This window comes from Pelophylax lessonae (assembly GCF_965119305.1).
Source record: "Pelophylax lessonae genome assembly, chromosome: 13".
NCBI lineage: Eukaryota > Metazoa > Chordata > Amphibia > Anura > Ranidae > Pelophylax > Pelophylax lessonae.
Genome location: NC_138780.1, coordinates 150850395 through 150867768, shown reverse-complemented (window position 1 = coordinate 150867768; position 17374 = coordinate 150850395). Strand labels below are relative to the sequence as shown.

General features: G+C 44.6%; 1 protein-coding gene across 2 annotated transcripts in view; it reads right to left on the bottom strand.

The window, feature by feature from the left end:
* PPP1R36 (protein phosphatase 1 regulatory subunit 36) overlaps positions 1-14344 on the bottom strand; it is an 80670-nt gene extending 66326 nt beyond the window's left edge. For both annotated transcript variants that reach the window (XM_082275219.1, XM_082275220.1), the window contains exons 1-2: positions 14285-14344; positions 8546-8610 (exon numbers count right to left, since the gene is read on the bottom strand). In XM_082275219.1, the coding sequence (XP_082131345.1) occupies positions 8546-8610; positions 14285-14293 (74 nt within the window). In that variant the 5' untranslated portion in view covers positions 14294-14344. The remainder of the gene's footprint in view (positions 1-8545; positions 8611-14284) is intronic.
* Between the last annotated feature and the right edge of the window lie 3030 nt (positions 14345-17374).

Sequence of the window (17374 nt, the reverse complement as noted above, 5' to 3'; positions counted from 1 at the left end):
ATACCTATCCCCCCTATCCCTATCCCCCCCTATCCCTATCCCCCCATACCTACCCCCCCTCCCCCCATACCTATACCTATCCCTAATAACCTGTGCGCTGCGGTTTGTTTACAGTGTGATTGTGTGTGCGTTTTACCTGGATTTTAGGTACACTTCTATTTGAATTTCTATTACAAAGTGTGTTTTCATGAAAGTACATCAAAGTCTTGCATGTTGCATCTTTGATGCGGTTTCAGAAAACGCACTGTGTAATGGAATTCAATAGAAGTGCACCTGAAATCCAGGTAAAACGCACACACAATCACACTGTGACCAAATTGCAGTGCACCGGTGTGACCCCACTATAAGGCAAACTTCACACCTTTGAATGTCAGTCACAAGATTGTGGCTTTCCTGACACACACACACAAACAAATCGTCCATTAGTAGACGTGCGACAGTGCCATTTATTGGTAATGGCACCCCACACATCTGCTAACACAGGCACCAAACTACATGGTGTCTCAAAAGTGAAACATCTGGGGTCTGTTTAGAGCCCTGATATTTCATCAAAGCCCCCCAACAGGGCAGTTAAAAATGTAAAAAGTATAAATATATATACACTGTACATATAAATTCTCAACACAATATAAATAATGTAAAACATTTGTAAAAAATAAATAATTAAGGGCTTGTTCACACGTGTTTTGGTCTCTGAAAAGCAACCATCATGCAGATTGCTCTTCAGAGAGCATTTGACAGGAGGTAAGGAGCCGTTGTATCGCCTCCCTACTGCCTGAAACAAACCTTCTACCATTATTAGCCTTATGGGGTGGGGGGGGCACAGCTTGCCATGTTTGCCCTGGGCACTGAATGACCTTGTCTCGGCACTGGGTGCAGGGGTCCGGTCACAACATCTGAGGGGGTGTCGTGTAGCATGACAGTGAAGGCAGTTTTATTCCAGGACAAAGCAGTGTCCCAAAATGAAACGCACACTGTGTGATTTCTGAACTGGTGATTCCAGTGACATCAGGCACACACAGGCAGAAGCCCGGCATTCATAGCGGAAGAGGGTTTAAATTCCTCCTCCTCCACGCCAAGAAAGTAGCTCCACCCACCTCCTCAATTACAAGGCTGTAGAGAACAGTGCGCCTTTGCAAACTTATATTCTGAGGTTTTAATTACATTATTTTAATATAGTCAGTCGTGAACTAAAGTGGGCCGGTCTAAGGCATGAAACTCCAGGGCTGAAAATGAGTCCCACTCCGGCCCTGCTTGGTGACCATTCTTTTATCTGGTTTAGGAATAAAGCTAAATCTGGAAGTGCAAATTTTTGGTGTAGCACCTCAGTTTGGATTTTCTTCAGTGGCAGGCCAGAGGGTCAGTGGAGCTCCCCTGATGTGGAGAGGCAGCCTGCCTCCAGTCCGGATACCTCGACAGAACCACCATTTTAATCTTCAAAAGGACAGTCCTGAGGTTCCAGCACTCCTACTCCATTTTTCCGAAATACTATTTGATGTATGGACACTGGTAAGGCTTCCTATTTTGTTGAGGGCATGTATGTAATACTGTGTATTTGTCATTAGTACTGACATGCTGACAGGTACTCTTTACATTGGGACCTTCTAATATACACGCATCGAGCAACTCCGACACAAGCTTTCATGGATAATGATGATCAATGAACATGTGTCAGCTATGCTGAATGATAAAATGAAACAGTTTGATAAAGTGTGGGAACCATGGCTCTGCTACCTCACTGGTGGCATTTAGGAGATCTCTGGTCGCCTGGATTCCCGGGACGTGGGGTGCGGGGTGGGGTCCTCCTCTTTTTCTTTTCCCCCTTTTTTTTTTCTCTTCTATTTCCTTCCTCCTACTACTCTTCTTTACTCCTATCTCTTTGGCGTCATCGCTCTATAACATTAGGTACTCCCAATTGAAGTGTCTATGTGTGCTAGCATTAGCTACCCCGGCGCTGGGATACAGTGGTAGGCTGTACAATTGGTTGACTTTTTTTTTTTTTCCACCTTGGAATACTGAGGTGCCTTGTTATGTCCTTCATTTCTCCTTCCTAAAGCTCATTGTAACCTGTTGCATGTATCAACCAATACTTGATCTTGATTAACGTTATACTGTTAACCACTTTACCACCGGAGGATTTTGCTGTCTTACGTCCAGGCCACTTTTTGCGATTCGGCACTGTGCGACTTTAACTGACAATTGCGTGATCGTGCGACTCCGTACCCAAAATGAAATTTACGCCCTTTTTTTTCCCACAAACAGAGCTTTCTTTTGGTGGTATTTGATCACCTATGCGATTTTTACTTTTTGCGCTATAAACAAAAAAAGAGTGTAAATTTTGAAAAAATAACAATATTTTTCACATTTTTTTTATATGAAATTCCCCCCCAAAAAAATGTAAAAATCAAAATTTTTTAAAATTTTTGGCCAATTTGTTTTCTGCTACCTATGTTTGGTAAAAAAAAATCACAATAAGCGCATTTTGATTGGTTTGCGCAAAAGTTATTGCGTTTACTAACTAAGGGAAAGTATTTCTGTCATTTTTGGTGTTTTATTTTTTTTAACGAGTAATGGCGGCAATCTGCGATTTCTTTTTGCAGGACTGCGACATTGCGGCGGACAGATCGGACTCTTGACTGACATTTTTGACACTTTTGGGGGTACCAGTGACATTACTGCAGTAATCAGTGCTATATATATGCACTGTTACTGTAAAAATGACACTGGCAGGGAAGGGGTTAATTTTATTGGAGAGGGAGGGGTTAATGTATGCCTGGTGCTTACTAACTTACTGTGTGGGGGGAGGTGACTGAGTGACACAGGGACAGATCGCAGGGTCAGCTACGCTGAACCCTGCAATCTGTCACTGTCTGTCACATAGGAGATCCGCCCGCTTTGTTTACACAAGTGGGCGGATCTCCAAACTCGATTCCCCGACGATCGGGGAAGAGCAGCGGCGATCGCCGCTGCTCCTCCCCTGGCCCGACTCCCGCTGTGACTGAATACAGCGGGAGCGAGCCTCCGGGGGCACGCGAGCGCCGCCCCGCTGGACGGGAACGAGCCACTGTGCCGCAGTAGAGGCACAGTGAGCGGGGGTAAAGTGGTTAAAAGGCTTTTCACTCTCTCAGGGCAACTGATCCCAGTGCATAGCACTATAGTGAACCATGATTGTTTCATGTGCTTGTTCTTTCTCCTTTTATTTTTTGCTTGCTGGGGGACAATTGGGACTGATGTGCCTATGTTTACAGTTTTTCTACCTTTGATGTTCTTTCTAAAAAACTTTCAATAAAAATCATTGAAATCAATGATACACACATTCATGTCATCTTACAAGCAAAATACATCTGGGGGACTAGGACTGCAGGAATGTGTATAAATACTGTGTTTCTCAATCTTTTTTTAGTCAAGGACACTGTGCAAGCCACCCAGCATTCTCCTTATAAGCCAATGATGGCACTGTTTATTAGGATACCGGTGGCTGGCCCTCACGGTGTCCAAGGTTTTAATGCTGCACAGTAAAAACCTCTAGCTTTGTGTAACAATATAGGCAGGCTTGATCCACCTGCTGGCTTGTTGACATTTTTTGGGCAATTTTTAGGCATTTTGCCATGGCACCGCTGAAGAACCTAGCTAGCACCCCATTTGCAAAGGCTGATATATATCATGTGTAATCCAATCCATGCTTTGTTATTGAGGTTATGGTGCAATGACATGGCAAACAGTAAAAGCACCTATAAATAACTATGTATGCCCCCCCCCTAACAACCCACAGTGACATTGATCCTGGCCACGGTCAGAGTGTACAGAATGTCATTTCTGGCCTCACCCTGGATATCCCCCAGCTTTCATCAAGCTGCCTATTGTAACATCTCATGAGATGAGCATCTAAATATGGCTGTTTGTGGTCTGGCATGTCTCATCAAGGCAGGCTAAGCTCCTGGAAATACAACACATATAAAGCTGAGAAAGCCCAGCGCCAAGATAATATCATTTTAAAAATTCTTCAATGTTCCCGTCACTGCAGCAAATAGACCGTGGATAATACAAGACAGAGCGGCTCATGTGTTCCAGCAGATCTTCTGATAGGACCGGTATGAACTGCAGTACATACAATTATTCTGCTGCTCAATCTGCATTATGCAGAGCAGAACGTTTTACGACTTCATTTCCAGAACATGCCTGGGCTAAATAAGTGTTGGCGCACAACCGCTTTTTGGACAGATTAAAGCATGTGGCTGAGTTTACCTTTGGCACACCTTTTACAACAAAGGGACCACGCAGAAAAGGAGCTCTGATAGGTTAAAAACAAACAGATTTTATAAATATTGATTACTGTAGATGCCAAACCTGTAGGCCATGTTCTGCTCCCCTGAAGGCTGGCTGAAATACTCCCATCTTTGTTTACATTCCCATCCTGGCTAGTTTTTGAGAAATATTCAATATGGAACCATTCCATTTTAAAGTCCCCGCTTCGACTTGTATGGGGCTGAGGCAGGGGATTCAATATGGAACAATTCTATACACACAAGTAGGGTACTTTTTATTATTTTTATTAATCATGTCAACAGTATTTTAGTTTCTATATTGCCTGTAGTACCTTAACCTCTCAACGTCGAGCAGCCACATATATGCAGCCCTGTTAAAACAACTTATCGTGCTGAGTTGTTGATTCTTCCCTGTATGCTCCCAGCACGGTAGCCGGCAGGGATCGGTAAGCTCAGGATGCATACTTGCGATCAGGAGCTTTCCAAACATGTGACTGCTGTGACAGCCAATCACAACGCAAGACAATGTCACCAGCACACCAAGGATCTCCAGAGCAAATCCAAAGCTTTATTCAGTACATTGTTAGAGCAGATTGCAACATTTCAGAGCCACGCAGGACCTTTGCATCAGGCATGTGACGTCACATGCCTGATTAAGGGGTCCTTCGTGGCTCTGAAACGTTGCAATCTGCTGTGATGATGTGATCACTGAATAAAGCTTTGGACTCACTTTGTAGATCCTTGGTGTGCTGGTGACATTCTCTTGCTCTGGTTAGAGGCCTAGTCATTATTGCTCACCTTCACCATCACAGAAGTGAGCTATTTCTCTAATTTCCCCCTCACGTGCTCTTTCTCTTCCATAATGCAGTAGCTCTGAACTCAGCATTTAACCACTTAAAGCGGAGTTCCACCCAAAAGTGGAACTTCCGCTTTAGGGAGTCCTGACCCCCCGACATGCCACATTTGGCATGTAATTTTTTGGGGGGGGGAGCGGGTACCTAGTTTTGACAGGTACCCGCTCCCACTTCCGCTCGGAGCGCCGCGGCGCCCTGAGCGGAAGTTCTCCTCTCCCCCTCCCTCCCTGCAATCTTCTGGGACATGTCAGAGGTCCCAGAAGATTGCCGGCCAATCACGGCGCGCAGCGCTACTCGCGCATGCGCAGTGGGTACCCGGCTGTGAAGCCGCAAACTGTAACAGCCGGGTGCCCACAGCAGTGATGCCGGCGCCGAGGGAGAGGATCGAGGCTTCGGGCGGCCGCATCGCTGGACCGTTGGACAGGTGAGTAAATGGCTGGAACTCCGCTTTAAGCCCCAGCCCTATTTCGGACACTTTTTGTTCACACGTTAAAACCAGTATTTTTTCCTAGAAAACTACTTAGAACCCCCAAACATTATATACATTATTTTAGCAAAGACTCTGGAGAATAAAATGTCGGTCATTGCAATAATTTTTGTCACGCGGTATTTGCGCAGCGGTCTTTAAAGCGCCATTTTTTTGGAAAAATTTTGAAAAATCACATTTCACTGCATTTAAAAAATACTAAACAGTAAAGTTAGCCCATTTTTTTTGTATATTGTGAAAGAACATGTCACGCCGAGTAAATAGATACCCAACATGTTACAGTTTAAAATTGCGCCCCCCCCCCGTGGGATGGCGACAAACTACGGTCAATAGAGATCTCAATCTGCGACGCTTTAAATTTATTTAACGGTTACCAGTTTAGAGTTAGAGTATAGCTCTTTTTTTAAAATTATTGCTCACGCTCTGGCGATCGCGGCGATACCTCACATGTGTGGTTTGAACAGCGATTTCATTTGCGGCTCGACTTGCGTACACGGTTTTTTTTGTGCGCGAGCTAATGGTGACGGGGGCGGCTAAATTTTTTTTTTTTTCCCCATTTATTTTATTTATTTTTTTAACTTTATTATAGTTTAAAAAAAAAATAAAAAATCTGATCACTTTTATTGCTGTCACAAGCAATGTAAACATCCCTTGTGACAGCAATATGTGTGACAGGTACACTTTATGGAGGGATCGAGGGTCTAAAAGACCCTAGACCCCTCCACTACACTTCCCTGTATGCAAAACGCCAAAAACGGCGTTTTTGCATACAGCCGGTTTTCAAATTTGCCGCCTTTTGCAGCACAGTAACCCGGAAGTGACGTCATGGACGCCGCCTCCGAGTTACGTCAATGGAGACCCGATCGATGCCGTTTCCGGCATTCATCGGGACTCCATCCAGCCGGCGGACGCGCCGGCTGGGTGCTCGGGGCTCCCGGTGGGACGGGAGCCCCGAGCAAAGCCACGAAAGGCGGTGGGAGGGGGGGGACGTCCCCTCCTGCCCCCCCGGGTACCGATCGAGCGGCTCCCGAGCCGCATCGGTTGGTACCGACGGAAAGCCAACCGTCGGCTTCAAACCACGGTACCGGGATGGTGTCTCTAGCTAGAGGCATCATCCCGGTACACTACCGCAAAGTTTACCGACGTAGACCTACGTTAGTATGCGGTAAGTGGTTAAAAGCTCATTCCTGAAATGGTGGAGGTGAGCTGTAATGACTAGGCCTCACTTAGCAACGTACTGGGTATACTCCAGTCAGGCTTCATGAGTTATGTATATGGCCTACACTTATAGCAAGGACATAATTCAACTTTGGTCAAAGCTGCACAGTTTGCTTTTATCTACAGACATCCCTTACCTGCATAGGCAGTTTGTTATAAAGGTGAACTAACCCTTTAAATATCCTATTTAGTTTGATTTTGTGTTTTACCCTCAGGGATGTGATACACCCTCAAAGGGAAGACTTTTGGTAATCCATAGTTATTGTCTATGTGTCATATGACAGTTTTACCCTACAAACAGTGGTCATATTTTTCTGAGCCTGTAGTTATTTCTCTACCTCCAGTCTCCCCCACTGACATCTATCTAAACCAGTGATGGCGAACCTTGGAACTCCAGATGTTTTGGAACTATATTTCCCATGATGCTCAACTACACTGCAGAGTGCATGAGCATCATGGGGAAGTGTAGTTCCAAAACATCTGGAGTTCCAAGGTTCTCCATCACTGATCTAAACTATACTTGACCCATGTGTGCCACCCCACTGCTAAAAGGTCCAGATACATTTTTATTTCATTAAAGATCAGGGGTGAGAATGAGTATGAGAATTTTCATATTGATTTTCGTTCATCGGTTCCGAATTGCTGTGAAACAACGAAGAAAATCAGACGATCGTTCGCCCAATTTTCTTATATTGTGTACCCCACTTTAGAATATCAAGAAAAAAACATCTTGCTTGATGATGTTCATTTAATACACGCTATGCCCTATTTGTCAGGAACTCAGTAAGGATGCAATCAATTTTTGCAGCCAGTGCAGATATTCCCAGTGCCAGCCTGATATGAAATTTCAGCAAGTACACAGGGTACAATGGATAAACACATAAAGATCAGTGTTGACCAAGAAATATCTGCTCTATCTTGCTTGCCTGGAAATAATTTTAAGTAGAAGTCCACCCTAACACTAAAATCCCTGTATCTACAGACATCCACGATGTAACATTAACCTATCTAGCCCTGTAACGAAGAAATCAGTATACATACCTGACCCAATACTGAGCTGTCAGCCACGGCTTTGCTGTGGAGGTGGGTGCAGAGGACACAACCGACAACGGAAGCCCCATAGTAAGTCTATGGGTGACGTCATTTCACAGCTGTTGTCGGCCGTGTCCTCTGCAGACCAGATTGGATCAGCTTCAAAAAAATGTATGTATACTGATTTCTTATTTACAGGGCAAGATAGGTTAGTGTTAGATCGTGGATGTCTGTAGATCAGGGTTTGGTGGAACCCTAGGGTTCCTCCTGAGGTTGCTAGGGGTGCTTGAGCAATGGCCAATTTCTGCCTCTCAGATAAGTTCCCAATGACACCATTGTTCCTTTTAGCTATATGTAAGGGGGTAATTCTTCCCAATGATGACAAGAGTAAGGAGCATTCTTCCCACTGACTGTCACACTAATGTGTCATGAGTTGTAGATTTTTAATTTTTAGCAGGGGTTCCCCGAGACCAGAAAATTTCAAGTGTTCCTCTGTTGAAAAGGTTGAGAAAGGCTGCTGTAGATGCAGGGATTTTAGTTTTAGGGTGGATTTACACTTTAAATTGAGTCTATATTTTAGTATGTATAACATGCCATTTGTTTTCCTGGTCACTTTATTCTTTTGTAATAATGTATACAACTGTCATAAAACAATGTAACCAAAATTAAACATTAAATTGTATCTTTACCTTGAAAATTCAAGAGTTTTGGTGTCTTCTTTCCAGTACCAGTGTCCTGGCGTGGGTTTTGGGATCTGCAATAAAATATCGCATACATGTCATATGTATTTTAAAGAGATTCTGTGACTTTGCCCATTCAGAAAACACTTCTGTTCACCCCTTCCATATCCTTCTCTACAGTTTCCCGGCTCTGCAGTTCTAACCTTGTATGAGCTCCATGTCAGATGACTGCATCTTGCCCCACATGTGGCATAGTTCAGGCTTTTTGATTGGTTGCTCATTCCTCCCATACCCAGAAGCTTTGGACATTTACAAAGGAAGTTACAGAGGATCGTAGCTACAGGGGAGTACTGCAAGGTAATAATGTCTTTTATTCAGTACTTTGGTGAACGTTATTATCTTTTGTAGTCTTCATGATATCCATGTCTTCTGCAATGATGCTTTTAGTCTCCATTCACATATAGGCGTTTCGGATCGTAGGCAGAATTGCCACGATTCTGCCCGCGATTCTGAACCACTGCAAGTCGCGAGACGCCCGAGCAGATCCCGTGACTTGCAATGGCACCCCAAACGCGGCACGATTTTGCCGCGATTGTCGCCCAACGAATTGCGGTAAAATCGCGCAAGCCGAATTGAGGAACACCTAACACCCAAACGTGGTCCTACAAGTCGGAATCCCAAGTCACAGCAGTGTGAACCGAGCCTTAGTCCTCACTCACATTGAACACGGCTTTGAAATTGTGCAACTTTATCTGAACTCGCACGATTTCAAAGCCTACTTTGAGGGCGACTTGAAAGACATCTGTGCAGGCTCATGCACAGATGTCTATTGAAGTCGCCCCCCAAAGTCACCAAAAGTAGTGCAGGAACTACTTTTGGAAATTGGTGCGGCGTCACACTGATTGGGACGGTGCCATTGCCGGCAATAGGCTGCGATTTGTCATGCAATTTGACCTGTCAAATCGCATGTCAAATTGCGCCGATGTGAATGGGGGCTAAAAGACATTAAGTCCCGGTTCCCACTATTGCGATGTGGGAACACTGCGAATATACTGCGTGTTCCCGCATCGCATCCGCAGAGCAGGCAGCTCACAGTTCCATATGCGATACCCTGGGGGTGTCAATTCAAAGTTAACGACACCCCCAGATCAGATCGCATATCGCAGTGCGATCTGACAGTTCGCACAGGAATCAGATCGCACTGGTGTGAACCACCATGCAATCCGATTCTGCAGTGGAACAAAAAAAGGGTCCTGTGCGAGGTTACTGTGATTGCGGTGCAAATTCATCCATACAAACTGTATGGCTGAAAGGGCCTATTCACTGCATATACAGCAAACTGGGTGTACTTAGGTGTACCAAGATGGCAGACTTCCAGCCGCATCCAGAAGTGACATCACCATGCTTCCGTCCTACACATTATGTCACGTCCCACGTAATCCCTGATGAAGTCACATGGGCTGTGACGTAACGCGTAGGTTGGAAGCGTGGTGACCTCACTTCTGGGTGCGGCCAGAAGTCTGCTATCTTGGTACTTGTGAGTAGTTTTTTTTTTTTTACTGTTTTAACCTTTAAATAAAAAAGTCCTTACTGCACCATGAGAGGCATCTTTCTCCTTATTTTTGAGCACTGATCCATCCGAGGAAGGGACTTAAAGGGACAGTACATTGGCAGCCAGTGGAGACAGACCTGCAGATGAAGGATTATACAGAGCGTTTATTGACCTATTCTTATAGGTCCAAAAATGAAGGTGAGCATGCAGGCCTAAAGGTGGTGGAGCATAGTGGTGATTGTTCTAAACGGAACAAGAGGGAGCATGTCATGGAAGGATTTATACACATCTGTTGGGACTTATTATATGATGGGACTAATTCTGCACTTATAATTTGTTAATATTTAATTTCTACTTTCTGGGTTAGAATCCCTGGAAGGTGGTTATTTTTTGTAAGATTTATTATAACTTTTTATTGATTTATATGAAGTGTTTCAATTATTCACATATATTTTGAAGGTTTATTTAGGTCACTGTATGGATGGGAGTTAGAGGAGCTGGAGGTTCTAATATTGGAGCAGTTGGCCACAAGAATTATCCAAGCACTTCCTCACTTACTATTGATATAAAATTTTATTTAGGTGGATAATAATATTTCCTTAAGAGAGCAGCGCTACAGTATTGTTTAGTTTACTTGACAGCTTCCATAGCCCCCCCCCCCCCCCCCCGTTGTCTGTGTCCCCCTCTAATCCTCTGCAGCTGCTGCTCAATGACACAGGGGGGGCTGCATCTACTGGAACAGTGACCACCACACTAAGACCCCGGTCACACCAAATCCAACTTTAAAATCGTGCGACTTCACTTAAAATCGCACGATTTTAAAGCTGCATGTCAGTGCTACTTTAGGTGCAACTTGGCTGACATCTGTGCGATTTCATGCACATATGTCTATGCAAGTCGCAGCTGAAATCAGCAAAAACAGTGCAGGAACTTCTTTTTTAAATCGGCGCAGCACTGCAAATTCGTCATCGCACCAATTTGATTCCATTGCTGACAATAAGGTGCGACTTGTCATGCGATATGGACCTGTTAAATCGCATAACAAGTCGCACTGGTGTGACCAGGTTTTTAAGCTGATAAAAAAAAGTATATACACTGATCTCTTTTACACAAAGTATGCTGCACAGGTATGAGGAGGGGGAAAGCAATGTTTTAACCAGACTTATATTAGCCTTTAGGCTCGGTTCACACTTGTGCGATGCAGGAAGACTGCAAATTCGCAGCCTGTTTCCGCATCGCATCCGCACATCTGGCAGTTCACACTGCCATATGCGATACGCAGGGGGTGTCAATTGAATGTTAACGACACCCCCAGTTTGATCGCATATCGCAGTGCGATCTGACAGTTCGCACAGGATCGGATCGCACAAGTGTGAACCACTGTGCGATCCAATTCTGATGCGGCTGAAAAAAAGGGTCATGTGAGAGTTTGATGCGGATACAGTGCGAATTCAGCCATACAAAGTGTATGGCTGAATTCGCATCCGCACATCCAATCGCATGTAATGAAGGAGCAGTGCGCTCCGAATTACATGCGTTCTCCGCAGCCGCAATAATGTGAACCGGCACTTACTTTAAATCACTTCCTGTCCCTGTACTGAGCGGTGTTGTCACCCTAGGACAGGAACACTTCCTAGGGAGGGAGGTGTTATGTAGTCTTAACAGACTCTTAGGACTACATAACACCTCCCTCTCTACTCCCTAATGGTGGTGTTCTATCAGAATGCCGCTTCCAATCAGATTGTGCAACGGAAGTGACATTCAGACCAAAAAACACGTACTGCGCATGTGCGATGACGAGTAGCGGTAACCTGAAAAAACACCCATGCGGACATCTTACCACACCCAGCTACGTCTTTCATTTCAGAGTAATTTTAGCAATAAAGTGAGCGTATATAAATAAATATAGTATATTGATATCTGTGATGCTGTTTGGATGTTTCATTTTGAAAACATAAAGTGTTAGCGATGAGCAGTGCAGGGTGTACCAACATGGCCTCCGCCACCTTCCTACTGCGTGCGTCCAGCTTCTTCGCCACTTCTGGACCAGAAGATTTCCCCCCTTAATGACCCTTAATAATCGCTATTTTTTGCGATTAGACACTGCGTTACTTTAACAGACAATTGCGCGGTCGTGCGACGCTGTACCCAAGTAAAATTGATGCCTTTTGTCCCCACAAATATAGCTTTCTTTTGGTGGTATGTGATCACCTGTGCAACTTTTATTTTTTGCGCTATAAACAAAAGAGCGACAAATCTGAAAAAAAAAACAATATTTTTCACTTTCTGCTATATAACATTCCAAATAAAAAGAATGTAAAAATCAAAATGTTACATCATTTTAGGCCGATTTGTATTCTGCTACATATTTTTGGTAAAAAAATCCCAATAAGCGTATTTTGATTGGTTTGCGCAAAAGTTATCAAGTCTACTAACTATGGGAAAGATTTATGTCATTTTTATTTATTTTTTTACTAGTAATGGCGGCAATCAGCGATTTTTAGCGGGACTGCGACATTGCGGCGGACAGATTGGACCCCTATCTGACATTATTTACACTTTTGGGGGTACCAGTGACATTACTACAGTAATCAGTGCTAAAGATATGCACTGTGCTACTGTATTCACACTGCAGCGGCACGACTTCGGGGGCGACCTGTGAAGTCGCGTGCAGCGCGACTTCGGCACGACTTGCACGGACTTCATAAAATGAATGTCTATGCAAGTCGCTCCGAGGTCGCCCCAAAATAGTACAGGACTCTTTTTCTAAGTCGGAGCGACTTGTGTGGCTCCTATTAGAACCGTTCCTGTACCACACAATGGACCGCGACGGCGCACGACTTGTCAGGCTGACCAATTAGTGTGAATGGAGCCTTACTGTAATAATGACTCTGGCAGGGAAGGGGGTTAACCCAGGGGTGATCAAAGAGTTAAATGTGAGCCTAGGGGGTGTTTTCTAACTGTGTGGGATGGGCTTGTGAAATCAACAAAGAGACCTGTGATTCTAAATAGGAGGAACACAGGGGCTCTGTGTTGATAGCTGAGAGAACAATGGTCTGCTGTGTTTACAACAGCAGACCACCGTTCTCTCTTCACGGGGAGCGATCGTGAGTGCCCGGTGGCAATTGCAGCCGCCGACCATGTGGATCGGCTTCCCCGCTGGCGAGTGGGGATCCCCCAGGATCGCTCCCGTGAACCACCGTACAGGTATGGCGATTCGTGGGAACCTGCCGCTGTATAATTGCGGCAGCTGGTTGGCACGTGGTTAAAAAATTTAACATCAAAACAGCACCACAGATATCAATATACTGTATTTATTTATATACGCTCACTTTATTGCTAAAAATACGCAGAAATTCAAGACGTAGCTGGGTGTAGTAAGATGTCCGCATGGGTTTTCTATCACATTACTGCTACCTGTCTGATCATGATGTATTTGGAACGCATAGGGCCGTGAAATGCATGGTAGAACGCATTGCGCATGCGCAGTATTTTTTTGTCCGAATGTCTCTTCCGTTGCACAATCTGCATTCTGATAGAACAGTGGAGGTGTCTTGTAGTTCACGGCAATAACAGGGAACAATGATAACTGATAACAGTGCAGAGGCAGAGAGTACAGGGAGTTTCCAGCTTTCTTGATTTCTAGCTGGATGAACAGCTATTTTCATTTTGCGCTTATTGCATATCATAAACTGCGATCAATGACATATTTAGCAGACTAAAAAGGGAACAAATAAGGTCCCACTAGCAATTCGTGAGCGCAATTCACACAGTAATGCGCCCGAAGCATAGGGCAGCCCATTTACTTGATTGGCCTTCCCTATGCGCAATTGTCCCTCCAAAGAATCCCACATTTTGGCAGTAATGATTTTGCCGTGATTTTCGCACATTTTGTCGCGTGGCAATCACTGCGTTTGGAGTGCTATTTAGGACGAATGGCACCCAAACGAGCGTCATGCCTTTTGCTACGATTCGGAATCGCATTCCACATCGCCCATATGTGAGTGGGCATAAGGGAAGCTTATTGTGAGTGTTCACATACACCATGATGTCATCACTACTGATCTCTGTACAGATATTTGGAATCAGGGGGAATTTTCACTGAAATGAAATCAACAATAAAAAGGACTCCAGGATATACAGCAGCACTGTGAAGGGCGCTGATCCAGCAGAGCAATGGGAATAAAGCAACTTACCGGCTCCATGGCTCTTTAGAAGGTTGGCCATTTGCAATCACTGCATTGTTTACAGTGAGGTTGCTAGGAAATCTGTAGTAGACGCCCCTGTAGGCTGTGATTGGCAGGGGGTGTGGCTGCAGGATGCAGCCTGAGATGAAGCTGAGATCTGATTGTGCTGGCAGTCAGTGATAGACAATGTATGTTCCCTTTAACAGATCACTATTCTTGCTGCTCAAGTTGAATACAGACTGAAATCATTTTCCTCTATAATGATTATTTAAATGCTAAATCCATTTTTTTTTACCACCGGAGGATTTTGCTGTCTTCCGTCCAGGCCACTTTTTGCGATTCGGCGCTGTGCGACTTTAACTGACAATTGCGCGGTCGTGCCACGCCGTACCCAAACGAAATTTACGTCCTTTTTTTCCCACAAACAGAGCTTTCTTTTGGTGGTATTTGATCACCTGTGCGATTTTTACTTTTTGCGCTATAAACAAAAAAAGAGCGTTTATTTTGAAAAAATAACAATATTTTTCACATTTTTTACATGAAATTCCCCCCAAAAAAAATGTAAAAATCAAAATTTTTTTACATTTTTGGCCAATTTGTTTTTTGCTACATATTTTTGGTAAAAAAAAAATCACAATAAGCGTATTTTTATTGGTTTGCGCAAAAGTTATTGCGTTTACTAACAAAGGGAAAGATTTCTGTCATTTTTGGTGTTTTTTTTTAACGCGTAATGGCGGCGATCTGCGATTTTTTTGCGGGACTGCGACATTGCGGCGGACAGATCGGACCCTTGACTGACATTTTTGACACTTTTGGGGGTACCAGTGACATTACTGCAGTAATCAGTGCTATACATATGCACTGTTACTGTAAAAATGACACTGGCAGGGAAGGGGTTAATTTTATTGGAGAGGGAGGGGTTAATGTATGCCTGGTGCTTACTGACGTGTGTGGGGGGAGGTGACAGAGTGACACAAGGACAGATCCAGGGTTCAGCTATGCTGAACCCTGCAATCTGACCCTGCCTGTCACTTCAGAGATTCGCCCGCTGTGTTTACACACAGCGGGCGGATCTCTACACTCGATCCCCGACGATCGGGTAAGAGCAGTGGCGATCGCCGCTGCTCCTCCCCTGGCCCGACTCCTGCTGTGGCTGAGAACAGCGGGAGCGAGCCTCCGGCGGCGCGCGCGCGCCGCCCACAAGGGGCGGAGTCCAGCGACGTAGGTCTACGTCGCTGGACGGGAACGAGCCACTTTGCTGCAGTAGCAGCAAAGTGAGCGGGGGTAAAGTGGTTAAATAAAAAAACAATAATAAATGCTCATATATTTGCGGAAACAAAATTGGCACAGCACCGCTCAATACAGACTAAAATAATTTTCCTCTATAATGATTATTTAAATGCTAAATCCATTTTTAAAAAAAAATAAAAAAATAATAATAAATGCTCATATATTTGCGGAAACAAAAAGTGCGTTTATTATTTTTTTTTTTGCAAATGAGCCTTCAAAGCATTGCAATCTCAATCAGGGAATGCCCAACCTCCTGCAGGCTCTTTCTCCAGCTCTATCTCTGGGCTTTAAAGTGACATTAAAGCCCCATACACACACGCAGATCATCGTCATACAAACGTCGGCGGACGAAAGATCTGCCGATTGTATGCGTGTTAGTATGGTGCCTCCGACAGATGTCTGTACACAATCCGCGGACAAGAGTCTTTCTTGCAAACATGAAAATTTTTGTCTGCGGACACCAGAACGGACAATTGTTTGCCTGTCAGTACAGAAATCAGCCGACAGACCGCAGATTTGCAAGACTGGGCATGCTCAGAAAATAAAAAACACAGGGAAAGTTAACCATTACATGACATCACTTCTGCAGTCAGCTGAAGTCTGCGGACAAAATTCTTGTGCTGTCCTTGTGCTGTCTTTGCACTTTTCAACAGACACCGACATCCCGGGGAGAAAAGACGAACATTTGTATGACGACGATCTGCGTGTGTGTATGGGGCTTAAGCCCCCGTTCAGACCGGTGAGACTTGTCATGCAATTTGAAACTTTTGAAATCGCATGTCAAGTTGCACCCCATTGCCAGCAATGGAACCGTTCATATTGTAACGACTCATGTCGCAGGGATTATGAAAAAGGTTCCTGCATTACTTTTTACCAATTCCATTGCGACTTGCCTAGACTTCTGTTAAATGAATAGTTCATATTCCCATCGCACACCTTCCTGGGTATAGTCACATCTGTTGTGGTCTCTGCAGCAAAGGGGTCCTGCGTGACCCCGAAACGTTGCACTTATCCTGATGTGATGTCATCCCTTTGCAATAAAATTAGGGATGCATCGAAATGAAAATTCTGGGCCGAAACCGAAACTGAAAATGCAGGATGCCCTTGGCCGAAAACCAAAACCAAAACCGAAAATGACTTTTTTCCCCCAAATGATTTTAAAATAGATAGAACAGGGGCATACGACAGAAACAGGCAGGCGTACACCTGTAGCTTCCCCCCTGTCGCAGTATAGTGGTTAATTTAATTACCAATGGTATTAGTATTATGCAGCATGAGGGGGTTAATTTATTGTCACTGCTGGTCACTGATGAATTAGTGACCGACCAGTGGCAGTTAATTAACCCCTTTGTGCTGAATTAGTGCAACCATTATCAGTGTTAATTAACACTGGTTGCACTGATACTGGTTGCACTAAAGCAGCACAAAGGGGTTAATTAACTGCCACTGGTCGGTCACTAATTCATCAGTGACCAGCAGTGACAATAAATTAACCCCCTCATGCTGCATAATACTAATACCATTGGTAACCTTGCCTCAACTCCCCCCCCCCCTGCCTCAGCGTCCCCCCCCCCCCTGCCTCAGCGTCCCTCACCATCCCAATGCAATCTCCTTACTTTCGCTCGGCTCCTCCGCTGTCCTTCCTTTCAAAAGACCCACCTCTGGCCGGTGGCGCGCCTCCCGGTGATGTCACTACTACTACGATCTTTGCATGAATGAACTAGCACACCGGGGGAGCGGCCGCTAATAGCTATAACTATGTGAGCGCTTCACTTCCCTGTCAGAGGAGATACCCGCCTGATAGGGAAG